Below are 27,003 nucleotides of genomic sequence, written 5' to 3'. Positions count from 1 at the left end.
CTGGGGTATTGGCAGGCGTGCTGGGGTGCTGATGGAGGTGCTGAGGTGCTGGTGGGGGTACTGGGGTGCTGGGTACTAGCAGGGGTGCTGGTGGGGTGCTGGGGTTCTGGGTGTTAGAAGGGGTGCCAGTGGGGGGTGTTTGGGTGCTGGTGGGTGTGCTGGGGTGCTAGTGGGGTGCTGGATACTAGCAGGAGTGCTGGCAGGGGTGCTGGGTGCATGAAGGGGTGCTGGGATGCCGGCAGGGGTGCTGGGTTGCTGGGTGCTAGCAGGGGAATGGCAGGGGGTGCTGGTGGGTGTGTTAGGGAGCTGGCAGGAGGTGCAGGGGTACTAGTGGGGGTGCTGGGTTGCTGGGTGCTAGCAGGATGCCAACGGGGGGGTGCTGGGATGCTGGCGGGGGTGTTAGGGTGCTGAGTGGGTGCTGGGGTGCTAGTGGGGGTGCTGGGTGATAGCAGGGGTGCCGGCAGGGGTACTCTGGTGTTATCAGGGGTACTAGTGGGGATGCTAAGGTGTTGGCAGGGGTGTTGGGGTGTTGGAGGTACTGAGGTGCTGGTAGGGGTTCTGGGATGCTGGGTGATAGCAGGGGTATTGGTGGGGGCTGCTGGGGTGCTGGCAGGGGTACTGGGGCACTGGCGGAGGTGCTGAGTTGCTGTCGGGAGTGGTGGGTACTAGCTGGGTACTACCAGGGGTACTGGTGGTGCTGTTGGGGTGCTGGCAGGAGATGCTGGGGTGATGGTGGTGCTGGGTGCTGTTGGGAGTGCTGGGGTACGGGGTACTAGCTGTGTTGCTGGTTCAGGTGCTGGCTGCTAGCAGGGTTGCTCAGGTGCTGGCAGGGGGTGCTGGGGTGCTGACAGGGTTACTGGGGCACTGGTAGGAGTGCTGAGGTGCTGGCAGGGGTCCTGGGTTGTGGGATACTAATAGTGTGGTGGAGGGAGTGCTGGGGTGCTGGTGGGGCTGCTGGGGTTTGGTGGGGGTAATGGTTGCTGGTGGGTTGCTGAAGTGCTGGCTGGGGTGCTGGGGTGCTGGCAGGGGTGCTGGGGTGCTGGCAGGGGTGCTGGGTTGCTGGTGTGGGTGCTGGCATGCTAGTGGGGTACAGGTGTGCTAGTGGGAGTGCTGGTTCTTGGGAGCTAACAGGATTGCTCGCAGGGGTGCTGTGGTGTTGGGGGCTAGCAGGGGTGCTGTTGGGGGTGCTAGTGGGGTGCTGGGTGCTGGGGTGGGGTGCTGAGGTGCTGGTGGGTGTCCTAGGGTGCTGGGTGTGAGCAGGGCTGCTGGTGGGGGGTGCTAGGGTGCTATGTGCTAGCAGGGGTGCTGGCAGTGGGTGCTGTGGTGCTGGCGGGGGGTGCTTGGGCACTGGCGAGGGTGCTGCAGTGCTGGCAGGGGTGCTAGGGTTCTAAGTGCTAGCAGGGGTGCTGGCAGGGGGTGTTGGAGTGCTGGCTGGGGGTGTTGGGGTGCTGCCTGGGGTGTTTGGGTGCTGGCAGAGGTGCTGGTGGGGATGCTGAGGTGGTGGCGAGGGTGTTGGGGTGCTTGGTGCCACAGGGTGCTTGTTGCCAGCAGTGGTGCTGGTGGGGGCTAAGGGGTGCTGGCAGGGTTACTGGGTGGTGGTGGAGTGCTGGGTGCTGGGGGTGAGACTGGTGCTGGTGAGGGTGCAGGAGTGCTGATGTGGGTGCTGGGGTGCTGGTGGTGGGTGCTGGGGTGGTGGTGGTGGTTGCTGGGGTGCTGTGTAGTAGCAGGGGTGCTGGTGGGGTGTTGAAGTGCTTGTGGGGGTATTGGGGTGCTAGTGGGAGTGCTGGGGTGCTGGTGGGTTTGATGGGGTTCTAGTGGGGGTGCTGGGGTGTCGGCAGGGGTCCTGCAGTGCTTGTGGGTGTGCTAGGGTGCTGGGTGCTAGCAGGGGTGCTGGCGTGGGTGCTAGGGTGTTACATACTAGTAGGGATGCTGGTGGGGTGCTGAGGTGCTGGTAGGAGTGCTGGGTGCTGGTGGGGTTGCTGATGTGCTGGTGGATGCTAGGGCGCGGTGCTGGTGGGGTACTGGGGTGCTGGGTGATAGCATGGGTCCTTGGGGTACTGGGGTGCTTGTGCATGTGCTGGGGTTGTGGGGGTGCTGAGGTGCTGAAGAGGTGCTGGCGGGAGTGCTGGGGTGCTGGGTGCTAGCAGGGTGTTGGGGGGTGCGGGGATGCTGGCAGGGGTGTTAGGGTGCTGGTGGGTGGTGCTGGAGTGCTTGTGAGGGTGCAAGGGTGCTTGTGGGTATGCTGTGGTGTTGGAGGGGTGCTTTGGTGCTGGTGGGGGTGCTGGGGTGTTTGGTGTTAGCAGGGGGCTGGCGGGGGTTGCTGGGGTGTTGAAGGGGATGTTAGGGTGCTGGCGGAACTTGCATGGGTGCTAGTGGGGTGCTGGGGTCCTGGGTGCTACCAGGGTGCTTGTGGGGAGTACAGGGATGCCAATGGGATTTTAGGGTACTGGTGGTGTGCTGGGGTGCTAGTGGGGGTGCTGGGGTACTAGTGGGGGTGTTGGGGTTCTGGGTGCTAGCAGGGTGCTGGTGGGGTGCTGGGATGCTGGCAGGGGTGTTAGGGTGCTAGTGGAGGTTTTGGGGTGCTAGTGGGGGTGCTGGGTGCCAGCAGGGTACTGGAGGGGGTTGCTGGGATATGGGCAAGGGTGTTAGGGTGCTGGCGGTGGTGCTGGGGTGCTGGGTACTAGCATGAGTACTGGTGGGGGTGCTGGGTGCTAGCAGGGGTGCTTAGGTGCTGGTGGGGGTGTTGGAGTGCTTGTGGAAGTGCTGGGGTGCAGGCGGGGTGCTGAGGTGCTGGCAGGGGTGATAGGTTGCTGGGTGCTATCAGGAGGGCTTGCAGGGGTGCGGTTATGCTGGTGGGGGTGTTAGGGTGCTGGTGGTGGGAACTGGGATGCTTGTGTGGGTGCAGGGATCCTAGTGGGTGTGCTGAGTGCTGGGGGTGCTGGAGTGCTGGTGGGGGTGCTGGTGTGCTGGGTGTTAACAGGGAGCTGGTGGGGGGTGCTGGGGTACCGGTGGGGGTGTTAGGGTGCTGGCAGAGTTTGCATGGTTACTAGTGGGGTGCTGGAGTGTTGGGTGCTAGCAGGGTGCTGGTGGGGGGTACAGGGATGCCAGCGGGGTTTTAGGGTGCTGATGGGGTGGTGGGGTACTGGGTGCTAGTAGGGGTACTGGCGGGGTGTACTGGGATGCTGGTGGGGGTGTTAGGGTGCTGGTGGGAGGTTTTGGGGTGCTAGCAGGGGTGCTTGTGGGGGTTGTTGGGATGCTGGCAGGGATGTTAGAGTTCTGGTGGGGGTGCTAATGTGCTTGTAGGGGTGCTGGCAGAGTACTGGGGTGCTGGGTGATAGCATGGGTGCTGGCGGGGTATGCTGGGGTGTTTGTGGGTGTGCTTGTGTGCTGGTGGGGTGCTGGTGTGGTGGCAGGGGTGCTGAGGTACTGGATGCTAGCAGTGGTGCTGGTGGGGGTGCTAGGGTGCTGGCGGGGGTTGCTGGGGTGCTAGTGGGGGTGCTGGGGTCCTGGGTGAGTGCAAGGTGCTGGTGGAGAGTGCTGGGGTGCTGGCGGGATGCTTGAGTGCTGGATGCTAGCAGGGGTGTTGGCAGGGATGCTGGGGCACTGGGTGATAGCAGAGATGCTGGCGGGGGTGTTGAGGTGCTGGTGGGGGTACTGGGCTGCTGGGTGATAGCATGGATCCTTGTAGGGGTACTAGGGTGCTTCTGTTTGTGCTGGGGTGGTGGCAGGGGTTACTGAGGTGCTGGCAGTTGTGCTGGGGTGCTGGGTGTTAGCAGGGGTGCTGGCAAGAGGTGCTGGGATGCCGGCTCAGGTGTTAGGGTGTTGGCAGGACTGCTGGGGTGCTGGGTGCTAGCAGGGCGCTGGCGGGGGGTGCAGGGATGCTGGCAGGGCTGTTAGGGTGCTGGTGGGGGGTGCTGGGATGCTTGCTTGGGTACAGGGGTGCTAGTGGGTGTGCTGTGGTGCTAGTGGGGGTGCTGGGTGCTGGCGGGGTTGCCGGGGTACTTGGTGTTAGCAAGGGGCTAGCAGGGGTTGCATGGGTGCTAGTGGGGTCCTGGGGTGCTGGGTGCTAGCAGGGTGCTCATGGGGGGGTACAGGGATGCCAGTGGGGTTTTAGGGTGCTAGTGTGGTGCTGGGGTGCTAGTGGAGGTGCTGGGGTGCTGGATGCTAGCAGGGGTGCTGGTGGGGTATGCTAGGGTGTGGATAGGGTCTTAGGGTGCTGGTGGGGGTGCTGGGTAGCTGGATGCTAGCAGGGGTGCTGGTTTGGCATGCTGGGATGATGGTGGGAGTGTTAGGGTTCTGGCAGGAGGGTTTGGGGTGCTAGTGGGGGTACTGGCTGTATACTGAGTGATAGCATGGGTGCTGGTGGGGCATGGTGGGTTGCTTGTGGGTGTGCTGGGGTGCTGGCAGGGTGCTGGTTTAGTGGCAGGAGTGCTGGAGTTCTGGCAGGAGGGTTTGGGGTGCTAGTGGGGGTACTGGCTGTGTACTGAGTGATAGCATGGGTGCTGGTGGGGCATGGTGGGTTGCTTGTGGGTGTGCTGGGGTGCTGGCAGGGTGCTGGTTTAGTGGCAGGAGTGCTGGAGTTCTCAGTGCTAGCAGGGATGCTGGCGGGATGGCTGGAATGCTGGAGGTGTTAGGGTGCTGACTGGGTGTGCTGGGGTGCTAATGAGAGTCCTGGTGGGGTTTCTAGTGTGCTAGTGGGGGGGTGCTGTGGTGCTAGTGGGGGTATTGGTCACTGACGGGGGTTCTGACGTGCTGGAGGGGTGCTGGTGTGGTTGCTGAGTTGCTGGCAGGGGTGGTGGGTACTAGCAGGGGTGCTGGCGGAGCTGCTGCGGTGCTGGGGATGCTGGGGTATTGGCAGGGTTGCAAGGGTGCTGGTGGGGGTGCTGAGGTACTGGCGGGGTTGTTGGGATACAATAGGGTTGCTGGGTGCTGGCAGGGGTGCTGGACATTAGCTGGGTTGCTGGCAGGGTGCTGGGTGCTAGTGGGGTTGCTGAGGTGCTGCCTGGGGGTGCTGGGGTGCTGGTAGTGTTACTAGGGCTCTGGCAGGAGTGCTGAGGGGCTGGCAGGGGTCCTGGGGTGTGGGGTGCTAACAGTGGTGGTGGCGGGGATGCTGGGGTGCTAGTGGGGTTGCTGGGGTTTAGCAGGGGTACTGGTTGCTAGAGGGATGCTGAGATGCTGGCTGGGGTACTGGGGTGCTGGGTGCTAGGTGTTAGCAGGGTGGTGCCGGGATGCCGGCACCAGCACACAGCTGGTGTTTGGATGCTGGTGGGGGTGTTAGGGTGCTGTTGTGGGTGTTGTTATGGGTGCTGGGGTGCTGGGTGCTAGCAGGGCACTGGAGGATGTGCTGGGGTGCTTGTAGGTGTGCTTGGGTGCTGGCAGGGGGTGCTAGTGTGGTGGGGGGTGCTGAGGTGCTGGGTGATAGCAGCAGTGCTGGCAGGAGGTGCTGGGATTCTGGTGGGGGTGCTAGGGTGCTGGTGGGGGGGACTGAGGTGCTAGTGGTGGTGCTGGCATCCTGAGTGCTTGCAGGGTGCTGGTGGGAGTGCTGGGGTGCTGGGTGATAGCAGGGGTGTTGGTAGGGATGCTGGGGTGCTGGGTGATAGCAGGGATGCTGGCGGGGTTGCTGGGTACTAGCAGGGGTGCTGGTGGGTGTGTTGAGGTACTGGTGGGGGTACTGGGCTGCTGGGTGATAGCATGGGTCCTTGTGGGGATACTGGAGTGCTTGTGGTTGTGCTGGTGTGGTGGCAGGTGTGCTGAGGTACTGCGGGTGGCTGGGGTGTTGGGTGTTAGCAGGGGTGCTCTGGTTCTGGCGGGGTGTGGGGATGCTGGTGTTCTGGCAGGAGTGCTGAGGTGATGGTGGGGATGCTGGGTGTTGGGTGCTAGGGGTGTGCTGCTGGGTGGTGTTTGGATGCTGGTGGGGGTGTTAGGGTGCTGGTGGGATGTGCCGGTTGTGGTGTTGTGCTGGGTGCTAGCAGGGTGCTGGGAGGTTTTGGGTACTAGCAGGTTGGATGGTGGGGGTGTTGGGTGATAATGGGGTTACTGGGGTGCTGGTGGGGGGTGCTGGGGTGCTGGCAGGGTGCTGAGTGATAGCATGGGTGCTGGTGTGAGGTTCTGTGTGCTAGTGAGTGTCCTGGGGGTGCTGGAGGGCCTGCTGGGTGCTGTCAGAGTTCTGGGCGCTAGAGGTGACACTGGGTACTGGCAGGGGTTGTGATGTGGGTGCTGGGGTGCTGGCGGGGTGTTGAAGTGCTGGTGGGGGTTCTGGGATGCTAGTGGGAGTACTGGGGTGCTGGTGGGTTTGATGGGGTGCTAGTGGGGATGCTGGGGTGCCCCGAGGGTGCTGCAGTGCTTGTGGGGGTGCTAGGGTGCTGGGTGCTATTAGGTCCTGGCATGGGTACTAGGGTGCTGCATATTAAGGGATGCTGGTGGGATGCTGGGGTGCCAGTGGAGGTGCTGGGGTGCTGGCAGGTGTGCTGGGGTGCTTATGGGGTGCTGTGGTACTAGAGGGGTGCTGGGAGCTGGCAGGATTGCTGAGGTCTGGTGGAGGTGCTAGGGTGCTGGGTGCTATGCTAGCAGGGGTGCTTGCTTGCAGGACTGCTGAGGTGCTGGTAGGGGTACTGGGGTGCTAGGTGATAGCATGGGTCCTTGCGGGGGTGCTGGGGTGCTTGTGGAGGTGCTGGGAGGGGTGTGGAGGTGCTTGCCAGGGCGCTGGGTACTAGCAGGGTGCTGGTGGGGGTGTTGGGATGCTGGCGGGGGTGCTGGGGTGCTGTGGAGCTAGTGGGGGTGTTGGGTGCTGGAAGGGATGTTGTGCTAGAGGGGATACTGAGGTGCTGGTGGGGGTGCTGGGGTGCTAGTGGGATGATGGGTGCAGGGGGGGGTGCTGAGGTGCGGGTGGGGGTTGCTGGATGCTGGCAATGTTGATAGTGTACTGGGTACTTGTAGGGGTGCTGGTGCTAGTACAGGAGCTAGCGGGGGTGCTAGGGTGATGGATGCTAGCAAGGGTGCTGATGGGGTGTGCTGGGATGTGGATGGGGTGTTAGGGTGCTGGTGGGTGTTCTGGGGTGCTAGTGGGGGTGCTGGGGTGCTGGGTGCTRGSRYCCCAGCACCCCCACTAGCACCCCAGAACACCCATGCTGATGGGGTGTGCTGGCATACTGGTGGGAGTGTTAGGGTTCTGGCGGGAGGGTTTGGGGTACTAGTGGGGGTGCTGGGTACTAGCAGGTTGCTGGAGGGTGGTGCTGGGATGCAGATGGAATTGTTAGGGTGCTGGTGGGGGTGCCTGGTGCTAACAGGGTGCTTGTGAGGGTGCTGAGGTGGTGGTGCTGGGGTGCTGGGTACTAGCAGCAGTGCTGGTGGGGGTGCTGGGTTCTAGCAGGCCTGCTCGGGTGCTGGTGGGGGGTGTTGGGGTGCTTGTGGGGGTACTGGGGTACTGAGAGCAGTGCTGGGGTGCAGAAGGGGTGCTGAGGTGTTGGTTGGGGTATTGGTTTGCTGAGTGTTAGCAGGGGTGCTGGCAGGTGGTGCTGGGATGCCGGCAGGGGTTTTAGGGTACTGGTAGGGGGTGCTGGGGTGGGTGCTGGGATGCTGGGTGCTAACAGGTTGCTGGGTGGCTGGCGAGGTGTTAGGGTGCTGGTGGGGGTGCTGGGGTGCTTGTGGCAGTGCTGGCAGAGTACTGGGGTGCTGGGTGATAGCACAGGTGCTGGTGGGGTGTGCTGGGGTGCTTGGGTGTTGGTGGGATGCTTGTGTGGTAGTGGGGTGCTGAGGTGCTGGTGGAGGTGCTGGGGCATTGGGTGCTAGCCATGGTGCTGGCAGGAGGTGCTGGGATGCAGGTGGAGGTGCTGGGGTCCTGGGTACTTGCAGGGTGCTGACAGGGAGTGCTGGGGTGCTGGCGGGAGTACTTGGTGCTGAGTGATAGCAGGGATGGGCAGGGATGCTGGGGTGCTGATAGCAGGGATGCTGGCAGGGGTGCTGGGGTGCTAGCAGGTGTGCTAGTGGGGGTGCTGGGGTGTTAGCAGGTGTGCTAGTGGGGGTGCTGGGGTGTTGGTGGTGGTGCTGGGGTGCTGGCAGGGTGCTCAGGTGCTGGCCGGGGGTGCTGCAGTACTAGTGGCGGGCGGTGCTGGGGTTTGGTGGGGTTGCAGGGGTGCTAGCGGAGGTGCTGAGGTGCTGGTGGGGGTGCTGGAGTGTTGGGTGCTATTGGGGTGTCTTGGGGGCTGCTGGGGTGCTGATGGGGTTGCTAAGGTGCTAGGTGCCGGCAGGGGAGCTGGTGGGGGTGCTGAGGTGCTGACGGGGGTCCTGGGGTGCTGGGTACTAGCAGTGGTGCAGGAGGAGGTTCTGGGTACTAGCAGGAGTTCTGGGGTGCTGGTGGGGGTGCTGGGTACTAGCGGGGTGTGCTGGGTGCTAGCAGGGTGCTGGCGGGGGTACTGAGTTGCTGGTGGTGGTGCTGGGATGCTGGGTACTAGCATAGTGCTGGCGGGGGTGCTGGATGCTAGCAGGAGTGCTCCAGTGCTGGCAGGGGTGTTGGGGTGCTTGTGGGGGTGCTGGGTTTCTGGCAGAGGTGCTGGGGTGCTGGCAAGTGTGCTGTGGAGGGGTGGGGTGTTCAGATGGTGATGGGGTTGCTGGGGCCTGGGAGGTGCAGGGGTGCTGGCAGATAGTTCTGGGATAATGGTGAGGGTGTTAGGGTACTGGTGGGAGTGCTGGTGGGAGTGCTGGGGTGCTGGGTGCTAGCAGGGTGATGGAGGGGGTGCTGGGATGCCAGTGGGGGTGTTAAGGTGCTGGCAGGGTTGCTGGGTTGCTTGTGGGGGTGCTGGCTGTGTACTGGGTGATAGTATGGGTGCTGGTGGGGTGTGGTGGGGTGCTTGTGTTGGTGCTGGGGTTCTGGGGGGGGTGCTGGTGTGGCGGGGGTGGAGTGCCAGGTGCTAGCAGGGGCGCTGGTGGGAGGTACTAGAATGCTGGCGATGGTGTTAGGGTGCTGGGTGGGTGTGGTGGGGTGCTAATGAGGGTGCTGGTGGGGTTTCTAGTGTGCTAGGGTTATACTTGTGGGGTGCTGGTCACTGACGGGGGTGCTGAGGTGTTGGAAGGGGTGCTGGGGTGCTGGTGGGGGTACTGGGGCACTGGCTGGGGTGCTGAGTTGCTGGTGGGGTGGTGGGTACTAGCAGGGGTGCTGGCGGGGCTGCTGAGGTATTGGTGGGGGTGCTAGGGTGCTGGCGGGGGTTGCTGGGGTACAAAAGGGTTGCTGGATACTGGTGGGGGTGCTGGGGTGCTAGTGGGGGTCTGGGTCCTGGTGGGGTGCTGAGGTGCTGGTGGGGGTGCTAGGGTGTTGGGTGCTAGCAGGGGTGTTGGCAGGGGTGCTGTGGTGCTGGGGGTGCTGGGTGATAGTGGGGGTACTGAGTGCTGGCGTGAGTGCTGAGATGCTGCTATGGGTTCTAGGATGCTAGCAGGGGTGCTGAGGTGCTGGGTACTAGCAGCATTGCTTGTGGGGGTGCTGGGTGCTAGTGGGGTTGCTGGGGTGCTGTCAGAGAGTCTGGGGTGCTTGGAGCCATCAGGGATGCTGAAGTGCTTGATGCCTGCTGGGGTGCTGGCTGGGGGGTACTTGGGTGCTAGTGGTGTGTGCTGGGGTGCTGGCGGGTGTGCTGAGATGCTGGCAGTGGTGCTGGGGTGCTGGGTACTAGCAGTGGTGCTGGCGGGGTGCTGGGGTGCTGGGTGCAGTTAGGGTGCTGGCAGGGGTGCTGAGGTGCTAGGTACTAGTGGGGGGCTGGCGGGGGTGCCGGATTGCTGGTGGGGTACTGGGGTGCTTGGTGCCAGCAGGGGTGCTGGCTGGGCGTGTGTCAGTGTTGGTGTGGGTACTGGGGTGCTGGGTGATAGCGTGGGTGCTGGCATGGGTGCTAGGGTGCTACATACTAGCAGGGATGCTGGCAGGTTCCTGGGTGCTAGTGAGGGTCCTGGGGCACTTGCTGAGGTGCTGGGATGCTGGTTGGGTTTCTGTGGTGCCAGTGAGGGTGCTGGGGTACTGGCAGTGGTGCTGGATGTTGGTGGGAGTGCTGGGCACTGGAGGTGACACTCGATGCTGGCAGGGTTGCTGGGGTGCTGGTGGGTGTGCTGGGTGCTAGCAGGAGTGCTGGCAGGGGTGCTCAGGTGCTGGCAGGTGGTGCTGGGATGCTACTAGGTGGTCCTGGGTGCTAGCGGGGGTGCTAGTGGCAGATGCTGTATGCTGGTAGAGGTGCTGTGGTGCTGACAGGAGGTTACTAGGTGCTGGCTACAGTGCTGGGGTACTGGCTGGGGTACTGGTGCTTGTAGGGGTGCTGGCAGGGTGCTGGATGCTAGTAGGGGAGCTAGCGGGGGTGCTGGGTGCTAGTGGGGGTGTTGGGGTTCTGGTGCCCTGGCTGAGGCGCTGGGGTGCTGGTGCTGGGGTGCTAGCAGAGGTGCCGGTGGGTGCTGGGGTGTGGTGGGGGGTGCTGGCGGTGCTGGCCGGGGTTGGGTTGCTGGGGGCTGGGGTGCCTGGCACTGGGGGCGTGCTGGGGGCTGGGGTGCCGTGTGCTGGCAGGGGTGCTGGGGGCCGCTGGGACACTGGTGCTGGGGTGCTGGGCGCTGGGGGGGGTGCTGGGCGTGGCCGGTGGGCCGAGCGGCTGACGCACTGCCCCGCCCCCAGATCTGAGCGAGGGTCCGGCGGGCAGTGGTTTGCTGGAGCACCTGAGGAACTGCGCGGAGGCCTTCTTCTTGGGCTTGCAGGTCCGCTGCCTGCCCTCGGTGGCGGCCGCGTCCCTTCACTGCTGCTCGCGTCCCAGCCAGGACTCGGACAGGCTCCAGCTGCACACAGGTGGGCGAGCGCGGCGGGGCGCAGCCTCCGCCACTTTGCATGGGGCCCTTTCCAGGAGGCAGAGGGCGGGAGGGGGACCCCCGGGGGAAGGCAGGAATCCCTTTCCCCTCTTTGCTGGGGGAGCCTCTCTTTCCCAGCCTTGGGCGGGGGAGGGTGGGGCAGAGTTGCCTTCCCTCTCCCGCGAGTGTGGGGCGGGACTCCCAGCCGCGAGTCCACGGGGAAGCCCCAGGGCTCGCCAGGCGGGTGAAGCGAGCCCTCCTCCGGCTGCCCGCTGTATTGCACAGCCTCGCTCCAGCCTTTAGTCTTGCGTGCGTCCAGAAGACCCCTCCCTGCCCCCCGCAAATCCCCGGGGTTGCTGGCAGCTCAAGAGCGGCGGGGGGGTGGGGCACAGATGGACCGGAGGCTCTCAGATGCGTGGGACAGCCCGACACAAGTCTAGGGGGCCCCAGCAGGGCTGGGGCTCTAGCAAATGCCACGTCTGGGGTGCACCAGGGTCTTTGGTCAGCGGCGGGAACCCCCAGCCGTGCTCTTCCTTCCCACTCGGCGCTCTACCTGGATGTGCAATACCTCCCCTGTGCGTTACCTCCCCTCGGTCTGGTACCTTCTCTGTGCCCCTGCTCCAGCCACACGTCATTCCCTTGCGGATCCCCCAACCGCACCATGGACGCCGTGACGCCCGCGCCCGGAATTCTGCATTTCACTTCTCCTCTTGTGCATTTCTATAGTTTCTTGCGGGTTCTTCCTCAAACCAGCAGTGCCACTTCTAAAAATACCGACTTCCTGCTGGAATTTAAGCTCTGTATTCAAACCATGAACGCGGCTGCTGGGAGGGCTGATTCCACCACCTGGAGCGCCCTGGTGGTCTCTGCTCGCTCTGCCTTGACCGCCTTGCTGTCTGCATCTCTTTTGTTATTTTTCATCGTTAGCCATCTTAATTGGAAAGTTAGTTTAACTTTGAGAAGAACTCGTGGCCTGGGAGGATGTGATCGGCTCTAGGGAGGATTCTGGATTTCCTCTGCCAAGTACGGGCAGGTGGTGGCTGAGACAGAGGTGGGCAGTTTTTCGGGACCACCCACGGCCCTGGGAGGCCAGCCTGCACTCCCCCCACCCAGACCAGTCTCAGAAGCAGCTCAGCCTTAGCTTCCTGCTCCAGTCCTCCCCCATCCCTGTTCTAATTTCTCATCAGGTCTCTGGTTTTTCTTAAATCCTGTTTACGGAGGCATAATTCATGTGTAGGGAAATTGTCCCTTTGTAACAGCTCTGTGAGCCTTGACGTCCACACCTGTAACCTCGTCGCCACTGTGACCAGTAGAAAAGTTTGCTTTGTACCCCCCGCCCCAGGATGTGCATGGTGTCCCCTGTGGCCATCGCCACCCCACCTAGGACACTTTAAGAAGCTTTTTTGTGTTTCACTCAGCTTATCTGGTTCTCCTCCGTAGGAGGCGTGCTCACAGTCCCCAGTGTGCATTACAGGGAGCCCATTATGGGCACGGACCTTTCAGGGGGACAGGGAGCTCTTGGCTGGGGCACGTGCCGTCCTGATGCCGGTGGGTCCTTCCTGTGTGCCAGGTTTCAGGTTTGGCCTCTGAGACCCTCTTCTGGTCCTAGACCTTGTTGACCCTGCCTTTGCCCCTGCCTATGGGACACGGCCCTGCTCGAGGCTCGGTCCTGGACTGCTGTGTCTCTACCCACCACCATCATCTTCCGGTCTCTCTGATCCTCTGCCTCTTCTAAAGACCCTAATGACTGCCCTGAGCCCACCCAGAAAATCCAGAGTAACTTCTGGTTTTTAAGGCCTTTAATTTAATCACGTCCACAGCGTCCCTGCTGCTTTGAGGGGACTCGGATACATGGGTCTCTGGGGCTCCTGCCGTATCCGGTGGCTGCCAGGGCACTGTCCCCTGAACACTGGTCCCATTGGTCAAGTGGCCTTCCTCGTGTCCCCACTGGGATGTATCTGGGCCTCTCAACTACCCCGTCCGAGCCAGCTCTTCTGAGTTTTGGAAATGGAGACCCTGACGGCCTGCTCACATGACCCCGGCTGCCTGACCCTGAGGCCCAGGCCTTGTGGCTCCTGCTTTGTGTTGTGCAGTGTGGCTGCTGGGACTTCCCCACCTCGGACCACGAGCTTCTTGTGGAATGTGGGCAGCTTGCACCGGACTTAGGGAGGGGCTGGCCACAGGCAGAGGAAGAGAACAGCCGGGAACCTGGGCTGGGGAGACGGGGACCCGGCCGCCCCCTCACTGCCCCTCGGGCCCTCTCCCCTCGCAGACGGCATCCTGTCTTTCCTGAAGAACAGCAAGCCGGGGGACGCGCTGTGCGTGCTGGGCCTCACGCTGTCCGACCTGTACCCTTGCGAGGCCTGGAGCTTCACTTTCGGCAAGTTCCTTCCAGGCCACGGTGAGTCAGCGCCCCGGCAGCCCCTGCCCCAGCCCTGCTGGGGGCGGTGGGTGGGCGCACCCCGGGGTGCAAAATGGGGCAGCCAGTGCATGGGAGCCCCAACTCTCTTGGGGAAGATGACACCCTACCCGGAAACTGCTCCAGAATGCACACCCCCAAGTCCTGCCTCCTCTCGGGCAGGGACCTCACAGTGGCCTTTGTGGAGGCGCGCTGGCAGGGCCGGGCCTCCAGGACCCATGCATCCCGAGGACGGGGAGGCTTTGCTCCCAGGCTCCCCGTGAGATGACGCCTTGTGTCTCTGTTTCTCCCCAGAGGTAGGCGTCTGCAGCTTTGCCCGGTTCTTGGGGGATCTCTTGCCATCGGGACCCCGCGCCTCTAATCCAGCCTTGGTGGAGGTGGCCACAGACGACCCTGTGACTCCCGGGCAGGACGGAGGTCCAACTGTGTGCTTCAGTGCCCTGGGGATGGTCCAGTGCTGCAAGGTAGGCAGGGAGGCCAGGGCGTGGGGTCAGTGCATGGGGTGGTGTGGGGAGGAGATGGGGCAGCAAGAGGATGGAAGGCCTGGGGGTTCTGGTGAGTTCCAGGCCGCTGCTGAGGATGGGCAATCAGCCAGAAGGGCCTGAGCGCTCCAGACAGCCCCATGCTGAAGGCCAGGCTGTCCAGAGCACAGACAACAGGGCTTGGAGCCGCCCATACCTTGGCCTGAGCTCATGCAGCTGGGAGTAGGCAGAGTTGGGGTGTGAACCTGTTTGCTGCCCCAGCTCCCGTGCTGGGTGGGCTCTGGGTGCTCCAGAGCTGTCCATCTGTGCCCTGTGCCGTTGGGAGCAGGGGCGAGGGCACAGGGCCTGCTTCCTGGCCATGGGGGCTCCTGTGGGCGCGGACCCCAGCATTGGGGGCTTGGCTGGTGGCCGGGATCACGGCGGCAAGGGCAATGACGCTATGCTATGTGGTCTCTCTCAGGTCACGTGTCATGAGCTCTGCCATCTCCTGGGGCTGGGGAACTGCCGCTGGCTGCACTGCCTCATGCAGGGGGCGCTCAGCCTGGACGAGGCCCTGCGGCGGCCCCTGGACCTCTGTCCCATCTGTCTGCGGAAGCTGCAGCACGTCCTCGGCTTCAGGCTCGTCGACAGGTACAAGGTGAGCCGCCAGCGTGCTGGCAGGGAGAGGGCATCTGAGCTCCCTAGCAGGCCTCGTGCATGGGGCTCAGGGGGCAGCGGGCCGAGAGTTGGGCCCTGTGGGCAAGTGAACAGACCCCTGTGCCAACCTCCTGGCCTCCTGCTGGTGCTGGGCAGTGTTCACGGCCCTCGCTGTGTGCCTGGCCCACGGTCTGCACCCAGTGATGGGAGCTGTGGCCATCGGGTTGCTGCTCTGTGGGAGGGAAGAGGGGCAGATGGTTTTTCGTTCTCAGGCCACGCTCTCTGAGCGCTGGTCAGGTGCTGGGCCTATCCTAACACTTCCTGCATCTGCTCAGGGCGCCTCTGGCATCGCACAGGGCCCAAGCTGCCCCCCCCCCCCCCAGCTTCTCCCCAGGCTGCTAGGCCGGCCCCTGGGAGGAGGAAGCCATTGCAGGCGCTGGGGAGGTGGCCGGGCCAAGCTCTCAGGTCAATGCTGCCCTCTGCTGTCGCCTCAAGGCACTGCCCGCAGCAGGGTCCCAGGTGCGCCTGGGGGCCCAGGGAGAGGGGGTCACCGCTGTCCTGGGGGAGGCCGTAAGTGGTGGTTTTCTGGTGAAGGTGGGGGATGCCAGACTCCATTTTGGACAGGTTCTCAGGCAGGAGGGAGTCTCTGACCCGGCCCCTCTGGGCAGGAGGGCCTGCATCTCTCAGGCTCCTAGGAGTGCTGCTGAGCAGGGACCCCACTTTGACGACTGCTGACCTAGCAGACTGGGTGTTCCCAAGTTCCAGAGCTGCCTCCCGATGCAGATCTTTTCTGGGTGTTGGGAAATGGGCTATCCAGCCCAGGTGGAAGGGCCCCCCGACACAGCCCCACTGAGGACTTAGGGGGAGTGGGCACACGCTGCAGGGCACGTGTAGGGAAGGTGGCTGGCTCTGGCTGATGAAAAGCAGGGGTGTCTTCACTGGTGTCCCTCCTTGGACCCGTGTGCCCTGACCCAGCGCTCCCACCTTCTGCATACACCCCTGCGCAGGAAGGGGGCCTGTTTTGGAGCCTCACCTATGTGACTGGAGGGGCTCAGAGGAGGAGGAGGATGGGGGCCCTAGAACCCGGGTCGGTCCCTGGACGCTCTGGCAGTGACCGAGTGCTGACGGAGGGCTGGGCAGGGAACAGTCCTTGCTGTCCTCTTGTTCCAGTCAGTGGGGTGCTGGAAACACTGACCAAGCTGCGGAGGGGTGTGGGTGACACTGGGAGCAGTGCTGGGAAGGGGTGTCTAGCACGTGGTCACAGGCGTGTCCACCATGCAGACACCAGACAGAAGTGAGAGCAAAGATCAGAAAAGTAAGACCATGTGCAGGAGAAGTTCTGAGTATTTATTGCTCTTAATACAGTGTGGGTTAAATTGAACTTTGGGCATGCGCTGCTTCTGAGTGTTTGTGTGGGGGGCTCTGGGGGGCCCGGGCTGGTGGGGGAAGGGTGGTCCCCCACAAAGGGGCTGGGTCTTAGGGCAGCACTCACACAGCCCAGCCTCTGTCTCTCCCTCACAGAGACTTTACGCCTGGACTCAAGCGGGGACGCGGACTCGGCCCAGCCAGGATGCGGGGGCGGCGTCCGCTGCGGACACCCTGCCGGGCAGCACAGACTCGGGTCTGAGCTGCGGGAGCGCGTCGGAGCCGGGCAGCAGCCTGTCAGAGCCCCTAACCCCTGACGCGGGGAGCCACAGCTTCTCCGTGGGGCTGGAGCTGGAGCACGAGGAGGGGCTGGGCTCGCTGGCCATCCCTGAGAGCCCGCCACAGCTTGGACCCCCGTGCGAGGCCATCGAGGAGCACGGGCAGTGGCTGGCGCTGTGTATCCAGGCCCTGGAGCGGGAGGTGACAGAGGAGGAGCTGGCGCAGGTGGACGGGGCTGTGGATGCCTTGGCCGGGTGGGGGATGTTTACGGGGCAGCTCCCCGCACCCCGGCCCGGCCTGCCCTGCAGACGCGACGGCCCGGGGCTGCGCAGGGTCCTGGGGGGCACGCTCTCCTCCCTGCGGAGGAAGCTGAGCACGCGCAGACTGGCCAGGGCGGGATCGTCTCCCTGTCGCTGGAGCACGGAGGAGAATTAACCCGGAAGCCCAACCGTCTTTCGCCGTGCACCCCCAGGATCAGCAGCAGTCCTGGGTCCTGTCCCCAGGGTCCCAGCAGAGAGTCTTCAGGCCCAGCCTGGACGGCACTGGGGGCTCTGGGCCTCCCTCGCCCACCCCACTGGAGCAGAGGCTGCCCGGGGCAGAAGCCAGGCTGCATGCCCGGGGGAAGTGAGGGGCTTATGGTGTGGCCGACCCCATGTGGGCAGGGCTGGCCCAGCCTTCTGAGCCTCAGGCTGCACGCGGTGCCTGCAGAGGCTGCCGGGCAGGGTCGCGGTGACCGAGGCCTTCCGTGTCCCTGACCTGGTCACCTGTCGTCCCCTGCAGTGGTGAGAGCAGTGTGGGCTATGGACAAGGGGTGCCGCTGGGGTCTCAGGTCCTGGCATTTACGGGGTCGTCACGGACTCCTAGGACTCCTTTTCATGCAGGCTGGGCCGAGGCGGCCAGCTTATCTGGGGTGTCTGTGTCCCTTTGCTTCTGTCACACGTTTCCTGAGCTGAAGCTTGGGCGTGCACAGGCGTCTGCCAGCTCCATCCTAGTTCTGTGTGTCTGTGCAGCGGTGGAGGGAAGGTTTCCGGACCTCAGCAGTGTGCCTACAGCTGCGTCTCCCTCCTGGAAAGAGACCAGACAGGGGTGCTCTTACACTCTGGGGCTAGCTTTACAGTCTCGGGGCTTTCCTAAGAAAAACTGCAAAATACAACCCAGATCGAGGATCTCCTCCCCCAGCAAGCAGGCCTGAAGCTTCCTGTCTGCAGACTCCAGGTAGGAGCACAGGGTCCCAGGCCTGCAAAGCACTGGGTGCAGGTGTGGGCTTGAGGTCAGGGAGGGAAATGGGGAGAAGCCAGCAGAGGAAGGCTTGTGCCTTGGGAGTTGTCGCCACGAACACAGCCCCCAACCTTCGTTCGTGCCTTAGAGCCCCAACCCTGTGCTTAGAGCTAAGGCATTTGCATTGGGGGCAGAAGTCTGTAGGAAGGAACGTCGGCTGCACGGAGGGCTGGCTCCTGGGGCTCATGCCACGGGCCCAGGACCTCCAGGAGCACCCCAAAATGCCGCTGCCCCTGTACCCCAGCATGGCTGTCACCCAGGTTCACAGGGAGGGGCCCTGGGACCCCTCCCTTTAAGGATGGTGGTGGCACTGTCAGGCAGAGCTGGGGTGAATGGGAACCTGCCCTATCCGTGAGCATGGCTTGGACTGGCCCTCCTGCTGCCTCAGTCACGTTACCTGTTTTCCAGTTTCCTTCCGTCTTCTGCAAAAGGTGGGTCTCCAGATGGTAGCGGAGAAGCTAGGATGTGGGTAGGGAGCACTCGGGGCGGAGCCTGGGCCATGGGCATGGCTGCCTGTCTGCTCTGCCTCTGGGCTGCAAAGGGACAGTGGTTTGAAAGCCAGCTGCTGGGGGGACATTGTGAGAATAAAACTTGGAGGAACAGAGGTTCCTTTTGGCACTGAGGAGGCTGGAGGGGTGGGGAGCAGTTTGGGACAGTCCCCGGGGCGGTGGCACACGTTATGCGAGCGGAACTGGGTATCGACACACCATGGCTCCCTAGGGGCCTGGTTTTTGTTAATAAACATACAAAGTGGACTGTATTGCCTTCGAGCTCTGTATCCGTCCCCAGTCCCCGTGAGTCCCACATGGGGCTAAAGATACTCTGGGGTCAAGACATCACGTGTATGGTGACTCCCGAGGGCGGGGCAGGGGCGCTGGGAACCTACCTGCCTTCCGAAGCAGCTTCAGCACCCATCTAAACCGTTCTGATGAAGATGGGTATGGTGGCAGCCTCCTCTCCCAGTGGCCACTCCTCCCTGCCCCCGGGTGCACCCTGCGGGCCCAGGAGGGCCCTGCTGCCCCACCCCCTCACAGTTCCAGAGTATGGGTCAGAAGGTGGCTGTGGGCCTGCCAGCAGTCTCATGGGACAGCGGATTCAGACCTTTCCCGGAGGAATGAACTCTCGAAAAGGCTTGAAAATAACCCCAAACATGCCATGCCTTGGCCAAGCAGCTAATGTTGAAGCTAAGAGTCCAAATTTAGATCCCATCAAGTTCAAAAGAGCAGCTACACCATTCCAGGGGTGCGCACACGTGCCCACACTCAAGGTCTGAGCCCGGGGCCTTGAGAAGCTGCTTTCAAACCCGACAGGCAGGGGCGGCTGAGGACCCCAATCTACCCGGGAAGGGACAGGCCCATCTTCCTGCAAAGAACCCGCCCCTTCGAGCAGGTCCATCTAGGCCGCAGGGACGTGTGCCCGTCCCTTATCCCATGCTGCGAGGCTGGAGGGCACACTGGCCCATCTGCTTCCAGCTCCGCGGAAGCATGCAGGGGAAGGCTGAGCAGGAAGCGGAGTCGGGGCCCCCAGCGACGAGGTTCCCAGGAGGCTCCGGCTGCCGCAGCACGTGGCTTGGGGGCAGCACTCTGGGGCAAGGGCAGCAGGACTCGGGCTCCGTGGACTGTCTGTCCAGAGGGGCCAAGGCCCCAGCTGAGTCCGAGTATCCCGGGGAAGGCCAGTGGTGGAGGGAGGACAGCAGGGCTTTCTCGGGGGGCTCTTGAACTGGACCCAGGGCTGCGGAGGCCGCTGCAGCCCGGGAGGACTCCCCCTCGCGGTGGGGCAGCTATGCATGGACAGGAACTGGATTTCAAGGATGCCAGGGTATCGCAAACTTGAGGCCCTCAGAGAGCGAGCGGATGCCACAGGGTAACTGGGAGTCTCGGGCAGAACCAGCCAAGGCGGCCCCCACTGCCCTTCCCAGAACCGCCCAGCAGCACCTGGACTCATGAGAACCCGGAACACCTGCGTGTTATTTTTGAACTCTATTCTTGGGCACAGACACAAAAACAAGTTAGTCTGGGGTTTAAAAAAGCAATTTCCAAAAAACCTCCAGGGGCCACGAGGCGCTCAGTCTACCCCTGCCCTGTGATGACCCATGTGACCCACGGAGTCGCTCACCAGAGGTGGCTCAAGGGCGCAGCCTGAGCCCCAGCTGACCTGCAGCCGGCCTCCACCTCCTGGGTCAGAAATGACCCCAGGCACCCAACGAATGAACCAGAACCACCATCAACGAGGCTCCCTGTGAGGCCATGCAACTACCCCGAGCCTCTTGACACGCTTGTGAGGTTCTGGCCATAAGGCCAGGCCCAGTGTCCCCTGTCCTCGGGCCGCTCCTGCACATGGGCCACTGCGCTGCTTCTCTGGCACTGTCCCCTCCCTCCCAGCAGCTCTCTGGCTAGACCGCAGCCTCAGTGTCGCCTCCAGGCTGCAGGGAACATGAGACCTTCCAAGTCCCATTGACATGCTGAGCACCGTGTCACATTCCTCACAGTGCTCGACTTCCCATTTGTAAGGCTGTGTCGTGGGTCTCTCACCGGCCTGAGGTCTGTGGGGACCAGGCAGGACACCAAGTCCCGCTTGCCACCAGCTCCCCGCCAGCGTGGCACATGGAGACACACTCACCTGCCCTGGAACAGGTGTCCGATCGAGCAGAGGGCTTCTGGGCTGGAGGATCCCGTCTGAGGTGGATGTCACTGTCTTTTCCCTCATTTGCACTTTTGGCAACAAATGGAGATTCGCTGTCTCTTGCCGCACCAGCTAGAGTGAGAGCAGAATTTCAGAGGGAGTGTGCCGGACCCTTCCGTGAGGATGGGCCTTCTGCCGTGAGCCCTCAGGCCGGCTTGGTGCCTTCTTCCCTCGGCCCACCTGGGGGGATGCTCCCGGGGGCTGCACTGGACAGACGGGCGAGTCACAAGCTGGGGGACAGGGCTGGGAGCACGGGGGTCCTGGGAGAGAGCACTGTGTGGGGCCTGAGTGTGCAGAAAGGGGCTTTTCTCAGAGAAGCCACCTTGTGTCACGGGCAGGACCCGCAGGAGCTCGGTCGCCTGCCCGAGGCATGAAGCACGGAAGAGGCAGGGAGGGGCCAACACCCCTGCGGCACTATTCCCCATGCCCTCTGCTCTGGGGCCACCCTCCCCAGCCCGTCCTGCCCCCGCAGCCCTCGCTCGTGGCCCCCACCACATCCCGATCCCAGGAGCTCCTGGCATGACCACCGGACTGGCATCGTCCATGCTTATGAATGTCCCACAGCCAGGGGGAAATTCGCCGGGTCGTGGGTGTCTTAGTTCCAGGATTCCCGAGGAGCCTTGGACATGCGGAGTAAACCCTACGCAGTTCAGATTTTCTGGAGCGCTTCTGAATTATGTTTTTATTCTTAAACTTAATAAATGCTGTCAATGCACGTGAAGAAAAAGCCCAGTGTGGGGGACGTACTGGAAGCCCAGCTGCAAACGAGAGAATTCATCCTCTGAACCGAGCAGGCGCTCCTTCCTGCGGGGATGCAGGGTGCCCGCCCACCCACCAGGCTTGCAGGTGCACAGGGCGCGGGGGCGAACGGGAGGGGTTAGGAATCCTACTTGTCACACTGGCTCACTCCCTTTCCTGTGTTTCCGGGGGCAACCAAGGTAGGGCTGGTGTTTCTCTTTATGCTAACACTACCGAGGCATTTTCCTGCCTCGAGGTCGGGGCTCCACACTGTCGCCCTGCTGCTTGCTCCTGCTGGGGGTGGCACCGAGAGGATGAGCGGGCAAACAGGAACGGGGAGGGCCTAGATCCGAGGCCATGAGCATCCACTCACCATACCTTCCTGTGGCCACATGCCCACGAGACCCAGCGGGAGGCCTCGGCTTCTGCAATGGCGTCTGCCCCACGAACCATGCACTCTAGGATCCATGGTCACCTGTGTTTTTCCATCCTAGAGTTGTCACCTGCTGGGGCCGCGGGGCAGCGGGAGCTGGTGTTTGGCCAAACGCTGGGAAAGCAGACAATTTAAAGCAAGTTGTAGTAGATTTATCAAAACCCCATACAGAGAAGGCGGTACAGCCGCCACTGTGGCCATACAGTGCATCTCTACCCTTCAGGTAGGTACGCTCACCTGGCATATGGCGCTCACAAACGCAGGCCTCCAGGTGGCACTGTGGGCAGGCTCGGCTCTGCGTGATCTTCCAGGATGGTGCCCGTGGCGGAGTGGGCAGCCGCTCCTCCCAGAGTTTCCCTCAGTGAAGCCCGCGGATGGGCTCTGAGCTGCGTTTCCACAGGAACACTGATGCCGCCACACCGGCCCTGCCCTTCGTGGGGTCCTCTGGGCACTCAGCCCTGGGAGTGCTCAGGGTGGGCAAGGAACGCTGCATTGGGTCAGAGGATAACCTGCCAAATTCAGTTGGTTTGAATGGAGTTAAGAAAAAGAATATTTGGAAGAGGTCCAAAAGTGATTCTTTAAGATTCTGGAATAGAAAGATCTGTTTTAAATTGCTTCGTAAGCAGGCGAGTCTAGCAAGAGCTCAACTCCAAACAGGATAAATGGTGGGGGAACGGCCAAAGTTGTGCCCCCGCCCGCCACCCACAGACCACAGTCAGAGAGCTCTGCCTACGCGTCAGCAGGGGGGTCTGAAAGGTGCCTGGGCTCGCCCAGACCGCCTGGCCGACTCCCAGGGCAGGTCCCCAGTCCCTCAGAGGACGGACAGCTTGTTGCCGACAGCTGGCAGGGACCGGCGTCTGGGGAGGGTAGCAGGGTGGACAATGGGGGGCAGGCCCCCAGTGTCACCCAAAGCTGCGGAGGCTTCTGCGGAGGCCGTTCCTGGAGGAATAGGGGCATGTGGGCACAGCTGGGCGCAGGCACTCCCCCGAGTGCTCCCGGCCCGTCAGTGGCAGGACAGATGGTCTCTGGCCCCGGCTTTAGGGCAGAGACCGTGGGTCATGAAGCGGGGCCTCCCAGCCTCCCGGCTCTGTCTTCCTCCTGGGTGGCCACTCTGACGGCCTCTGGCACAGCTGGCCCAGAGCTGGGGGAAGGGGCCGTCCAGCTCTTTTCCGCCCTGTGGCAGACGTCAGGGCAGCCTTACCAGACTACGTGTGGTCCATGCAGGCCCTCAGGCAAGGGATGTTCCCACAGGGAAACTGGACTGCGGCTGTGGTTGGCTGGGACTCTGTTCACTTGGGGGAAATACATCAGCTTTTAAAAACACAAACTAAAGTGAACTCACAGTTAATAAAAAGGCCTCGAAGCGATAGGCTGGGAACAAGGGCCCCTTGCTGTGACAGAACAGGAGCCACTGGAGAAGGGACATCCTCCCCGCGGCATGGCGGGTCTGGCTCGTAGGCGCGCTGGCCCAGGCCCTGCTCCGTTCCACACCCTGCCCCATGCTCCGGCGCAAAGCGGCCCATCATATGCCTATAAGCGCTGTGACGCAACACGTGCCAGCTGGTGAACTGTCCTCATGAACCAAGCGAGCTCCTTTCCTCGGGGGACCTGACACCTTTCTTGTCAGCGCCGAGCAGGGCCTCATGAACGACACTAGAGCCCAATGTCCCCACACGGGGCTCTCAGCCCCCTGAGCTGCAGCACCCGCCACCTCCCAACCAGGACTGGCGGCCCTGACGCCAAGTCAGCGACACACAGAACCACATGCACCAGCTCCCTCAATTTCCAGGGAATGTTCCAGAACAAGGCCCCTAAGGCACATCAGACATACCTTACAGAGAAGACAGGACCAAAAGATTAGAGACTGCCCAACGTTGGGAAAGGCTCGGCCAGAACTCGCTCTCCAGAGAAAACCCACCACTGCTTTCTTGAGGCGGGCTGCTGGTCCCAGTGAGGGGCAGAGCTGGTGGCCTTGAGTTAGATCATGAAGGAGAATTCTCACTGAGCTAAGCACAGAATCCTGCCTGGGAGAAACCCTCTAGGACCTCAATCTGCTTGGACCATGTTCCTACCAGATGGGCCCGGTCTGGGTGGCTCAGCCTGGGGCCTCTGTAAAGCTCGTCGGGGGATCTGACTGCGGTGCCCGCGTGAACCACTGTCCTGTCCGGCGTTGACACGTGTTGAAATTGGGACCCAAGAGCTCAGCCCATAACCCACAGCCCTGGGGTAACACAGAGCACGTAGTATGCTCACTGCCGGCGCTTTTCTTGGGTGGGGGGGTCTCTACCCTTCCCACATATACATGTACATCGCGGGGCTCCCCCAAGCCATGGCCGCTGGACAGCACCCGCAGGCCCCTTTCTGGAAAAGACCGCAGTGTGACAGAGAACCTCGGGGTGGGGGGGGTGGTCAGGACAGCAGACTCCCTACCTGCCCCTCCCTCTGGCGCCCTCTAGTCGCAGAACTTGGGCTGCGCCAAGTGTCCATCTGCAGATCCCTCTCCTCAAGCTCTCAGACCTCAGAACTGCATGTACGGCCTCCCTCCCTCACCGCATGCGAGGGCCGCGCATGTGTGCACACACACGCACGCAATCGTCTCTGTGTACAAGACACTTTTATTAGCTCTGAAGCGGTGTTCCAGGTGGTGTCCACACAGCATGCTCTCGGAAATAAAAGCCGGTTATCGGATAGTAAACCTTCAAGTCCGGTTTGGATTGGCATTGCTGGGCTCTGAATTTAGAGGACTGGAAATCTGACATGATGATTCGGTCTGAATGTGAAGGATAGTGCTTAACGGACACCCAGAGCAAAGGCGGTTGTCACCACACTGGACCCTTCAGCCAAGGCTCGCGGGAGTGAGGTGGGAGCCACGCGTTGGCTGTGTGGGCTGCATGCATCCCGGGGGCGCCTTCCCCCCACAAGTCTCACTGAGTCCATGTCCGCCTGTCCCCAGGATGCCCAAGTGAGGTGGTCCTAATAATCTTGGAGAGTATTTTTGGATCTCGGAAATAAAAGAATCGGACTTATTTTTCTTTTATCCAAGAAGTTAGAAGAATATGGATGCTGGAGATCACTGTACATCACCAGGCTGAACAGAAAGTCTCAGACCGTTTCTCTATAAATAGAAAAATATTTCCAGGAAAAGCCTACATGTGTCGTTCTATGTAAACAGTAGAACTAAGAAGAAAGATCTTATTTTGAGGAAGTTTATTGTTACATTTTTGCAATAATAGATGAGGCACGACTATCTCCTGCTTCTCCAACAACTCAATAAAAAAGACAATAATCAAGGATAACAGTGAAGTTAAAATAAAAAAAATACAAAAGCCGAAGGTTTTGGAGACAAAAACTACAGTCTATGTGTGGGAAAGCTGTGAATGGTTTTAGCCGAGCCTTGCAAAGTTTCCTTCCCCAATTCCAACGAACCCCAGAACTTCGAGCTGGGGCCTTCAGAGACCGCTCCCCCAAATGCCCAGGGACCCAGGGCGCAGCGCCCGCCCCGCTCTCCACGCAGCTCAGCACCCAGCCCTTCCTGCTTGTGAGTGTCCACTGTGGGCTCAAGGGGCCGGAGCATGGCGCACATGGCCGGTGGGGCAGCGTGGCCAGTGGCAGCTGGTGAGGCCCTGACGGAGACTTGCGAGGAGGGCACACCACGCTGGGGACCGGGCTGGAAGGACCCCAGACCTCCCTGAGGGAGCCTGCCAAGAGTGCTCCTTTTCCTTTAAGCCACAGTCATCGGCACGGAGCTTGGGTCACATCAGTCAGTCTATGAAGCAAAACAGGAACAGCACTGTTCTTTCCCAGCCAAGGGAACCAAAACGCCAACATCCACGGACACAAAGTCTTGAGCACCGAAAGAGAAAGGCTCTCCCGTTGTTTCCTCATTAAGAACACTGATAACAAGGATGACTCCGGAGAAGGTTGTGCTCCCTCTCCCTGACCCCAGATGGGTCAGCATCTGCCCCAAGATGCGCGTTTCCCTTGCTTGCTGGAAAGGAGCCAGGAGGGAGATGCGACAGGGACACGGGACCGGGAAGAGGGCGCCCGGGGATGGGGGCCTCACAGCTGTTACTTGGCCACAGTAACGGGCCAGTGTTGGTTAGCCGAAGCAGTCCCAGCACAGAGGACAGACCGTCCTAGGAGAGGGACGCACGGCGGGACCAGAATGGGATGCAGTGTCCTGAAGCCAGGGAGAGACCTGCACAGAGCTAAGGGGCCAAGTGCACAGAGAAGGACATGTGTCCACCCATGCCCACACTCACGGGCTTGGGCAGCTTCTCCCGGACGAGAGCTATGTCCGGTGGTGTTTGCTGGTGATGTGTGTACACGGATAGAACAGAGACCTTGGTAAGGATCAAGACCTCAGCACAGCTGAGTGGGGACTGGCTCTCCGAAGGCATCGGGGTGGCGGCAGTCTGCAGAAACTCGGAGAGTCTGGGCTTTTGGAAAGGTCAGCTGTGGTACTCACAGAGGTCTGCTAGGAATCCTGCCAGTGTTCAGAAGCCTCAGAGGAAGAGGAAGCACTCTAGCACCTTCCACAAGGAGGGAAGGCTGATACAGCCCAGTGCTGGTGCCGGAGGGGTGGCGTAAGAACAGGGGGAGGCCAGGGAGAGGGTGGGCGGGTGCGTGTAACAGGCACGCCCCCCGCCAGCTCTCCAGCCGTGGGGCATTAAGGCAAGCCCACGCCCACCCTCTAAAGCTGGGGGCCCCTGGCCGCATCTCGGGTGCCTGGACCAGGGTCTCTCAAGGAACTGGCACCAGGTTCTACAAGGCAACGCATGTGCTCTGGGAGGGGCACGGAGACACCTGCTCTTCTGCAAACCACCATCAGGACAAGCACTCGGGCTCATCTGTCTCACGGAAGACTTGCACATTAGAGGGAAAAGCCACCTGCAAGGCTAGCTGTTTGTGTTGCGTTACCAAGTGTGTGTGTGCGGGCACGTGTGCACAGCCGCCGCGCACACACAGTCCTCGATTAAACGGTGTCAAAGAAGGAATACAGTTTCTGTAAAGAGAGAGAAAGCTGTGTTACTAGGTATTACGTGTTAATACCAAAGTGACCCCTTGGATTCTCAGTAGTTTGACTACGCCCCGGGTTCAGTAGCTAACATCCCAGTGACCATGTCCCTGGGCCTGGAGTGCGGCGGCGTGGCCCGTGTGGCCGGCGTGGCCAGTGCGGCGGCACTCCTGAGCCCGGCGCCGGCGGCACGGGCCCGAGAAGCGCCCTGTGGCCACCGAGGCTGCTGCGGGCGGCGGAGAGGGGCGTCCCCTCACTGCAGCATGATGTCCTTCAGGTTCTCCTGCAGGATGGTGTCCTTCACAGCGTGGAACACGAAGCGGATGTTCTCCGTGTCTATGGCGGTGGTGAAGTGGTGGAAGAGGGGCCTGCTGCGGTTCCGTCTCTTGCGGTCGAAGCCCTGCACCAGGAAGCGCTGCACGTCCTCCAGCCTGTGCGGGTCGCCCTTGAAGTCCGGGAAGTGCTTCTTGATGCTCACGGTCTTGACCTTCTCCACCAGGAGGTCCATCTTATTGAGGAAGAGGATGATGGAGACGTTGAAGAACAGCTTGTTGTTGACTATGGTCTCGAAGATGTTCATGGACTCCACGAGCCGGTTGGTGCGCCTGTCCTCCATGAGCACCTGGTCGAACTCACTGGAGGACACCATGAACAGGATCGATGTGATCCCGTCGAAGCACTGGAACCACTTCTGGCGCTGGGACCGCTGGCCGCCCACGTCCACCATCTTAAAAGGGATTTTTTTAATAACGAAGTCATGTTCCACAATGCCCTTGGTGGCTTTCCGTGCCAGCAGAATGTCCTGCTTGCTGGGAAAGTAATTCTGTAAAATACGGGAGAAGGGAGAAGTTGAGCAGGAGAAGAACCTGGG

The 27,003-nt window shown here is 61.9% G+C and overlaps 2 protein-coding genes across 3 annotated transcripts in view; one reads left to right on the top strand and one right to left on the bottom strand.

Annotated features, from left to right (window-relative positions):
• The window catches only part of AMZ1 (archaelysin family metallopeptidase 1), a 20,362-nt gene extending 3,378 nt beyond the window's left edge, over nt 1-16,984 (top strand). The window contains exons 2-6 of the mRNA XM_032872778.1: nt 10,637-10,804; nt 13,076-13,204; nt 13,517-13,686; nt 14,165-14,341; nt 15,862-16,984. Of these exons, the coding sequence (XP_032728669.1) occupies nt 10,637-10,804; nt 13,076-13,204; nt 13,517-13,686; nt 14,165-14,341; nt 15,862-16,419 (1,202 nt within the window). The 3' untranslated portion in view covers nt 16,420-16,984. The remainder of the gene's footprint in view (nt 1-10,636; nt 10,805-13,075; nt 13,205-13,516; nt 13,687-14,164; nt 14,342-15,861) is intronic.
• A 9,362-nt stretch (nt 16,985-26,346) lies between these two features.
• The window catches only part of GNA12 (G protein subunit alpha 12), a 97,384-nt gene continuing 96,727 nt past the window's right edge, over nt 26,347-27,003 (bottom strand). For both annotated transcript variants that reach the window (XM_032872779.1, XM_032872780.1), the window contains exon 4: nt 26,347-26,955. In XM_032872779.1, coding sequence (XP_032728670.1) covers nt 26,386-26,955 — 570 coding nt within the window. In that variant the 3' untranslated portion in view covers nt 26,347-26,385. The remainder of the gene's footprint in view (nt 26,956-27,003) is intronic.

The sequence above is a fragment of the Lontra canadensis genome, unplaced genomic scaffold, assembly GCF_010015895.1.
Source record: "Lontra canadensis isolate GAN:19392208 unplaced genomic scaffold, GSC_riverotter_1.0 scaffold45, whole genome shotgun sequence".
Classification (NCBI taxonomy): domain Eukaryota; kingdom Metazoa; phylum Chordata; class Mammalia; order Carnivora; family Mustelidae; genus Lontra; species Lontra canadensis.
Note: the sequence above shows the minus strand (reverse complement) of the source record. Positions and strands in the feature narration are given on the sequence as shown.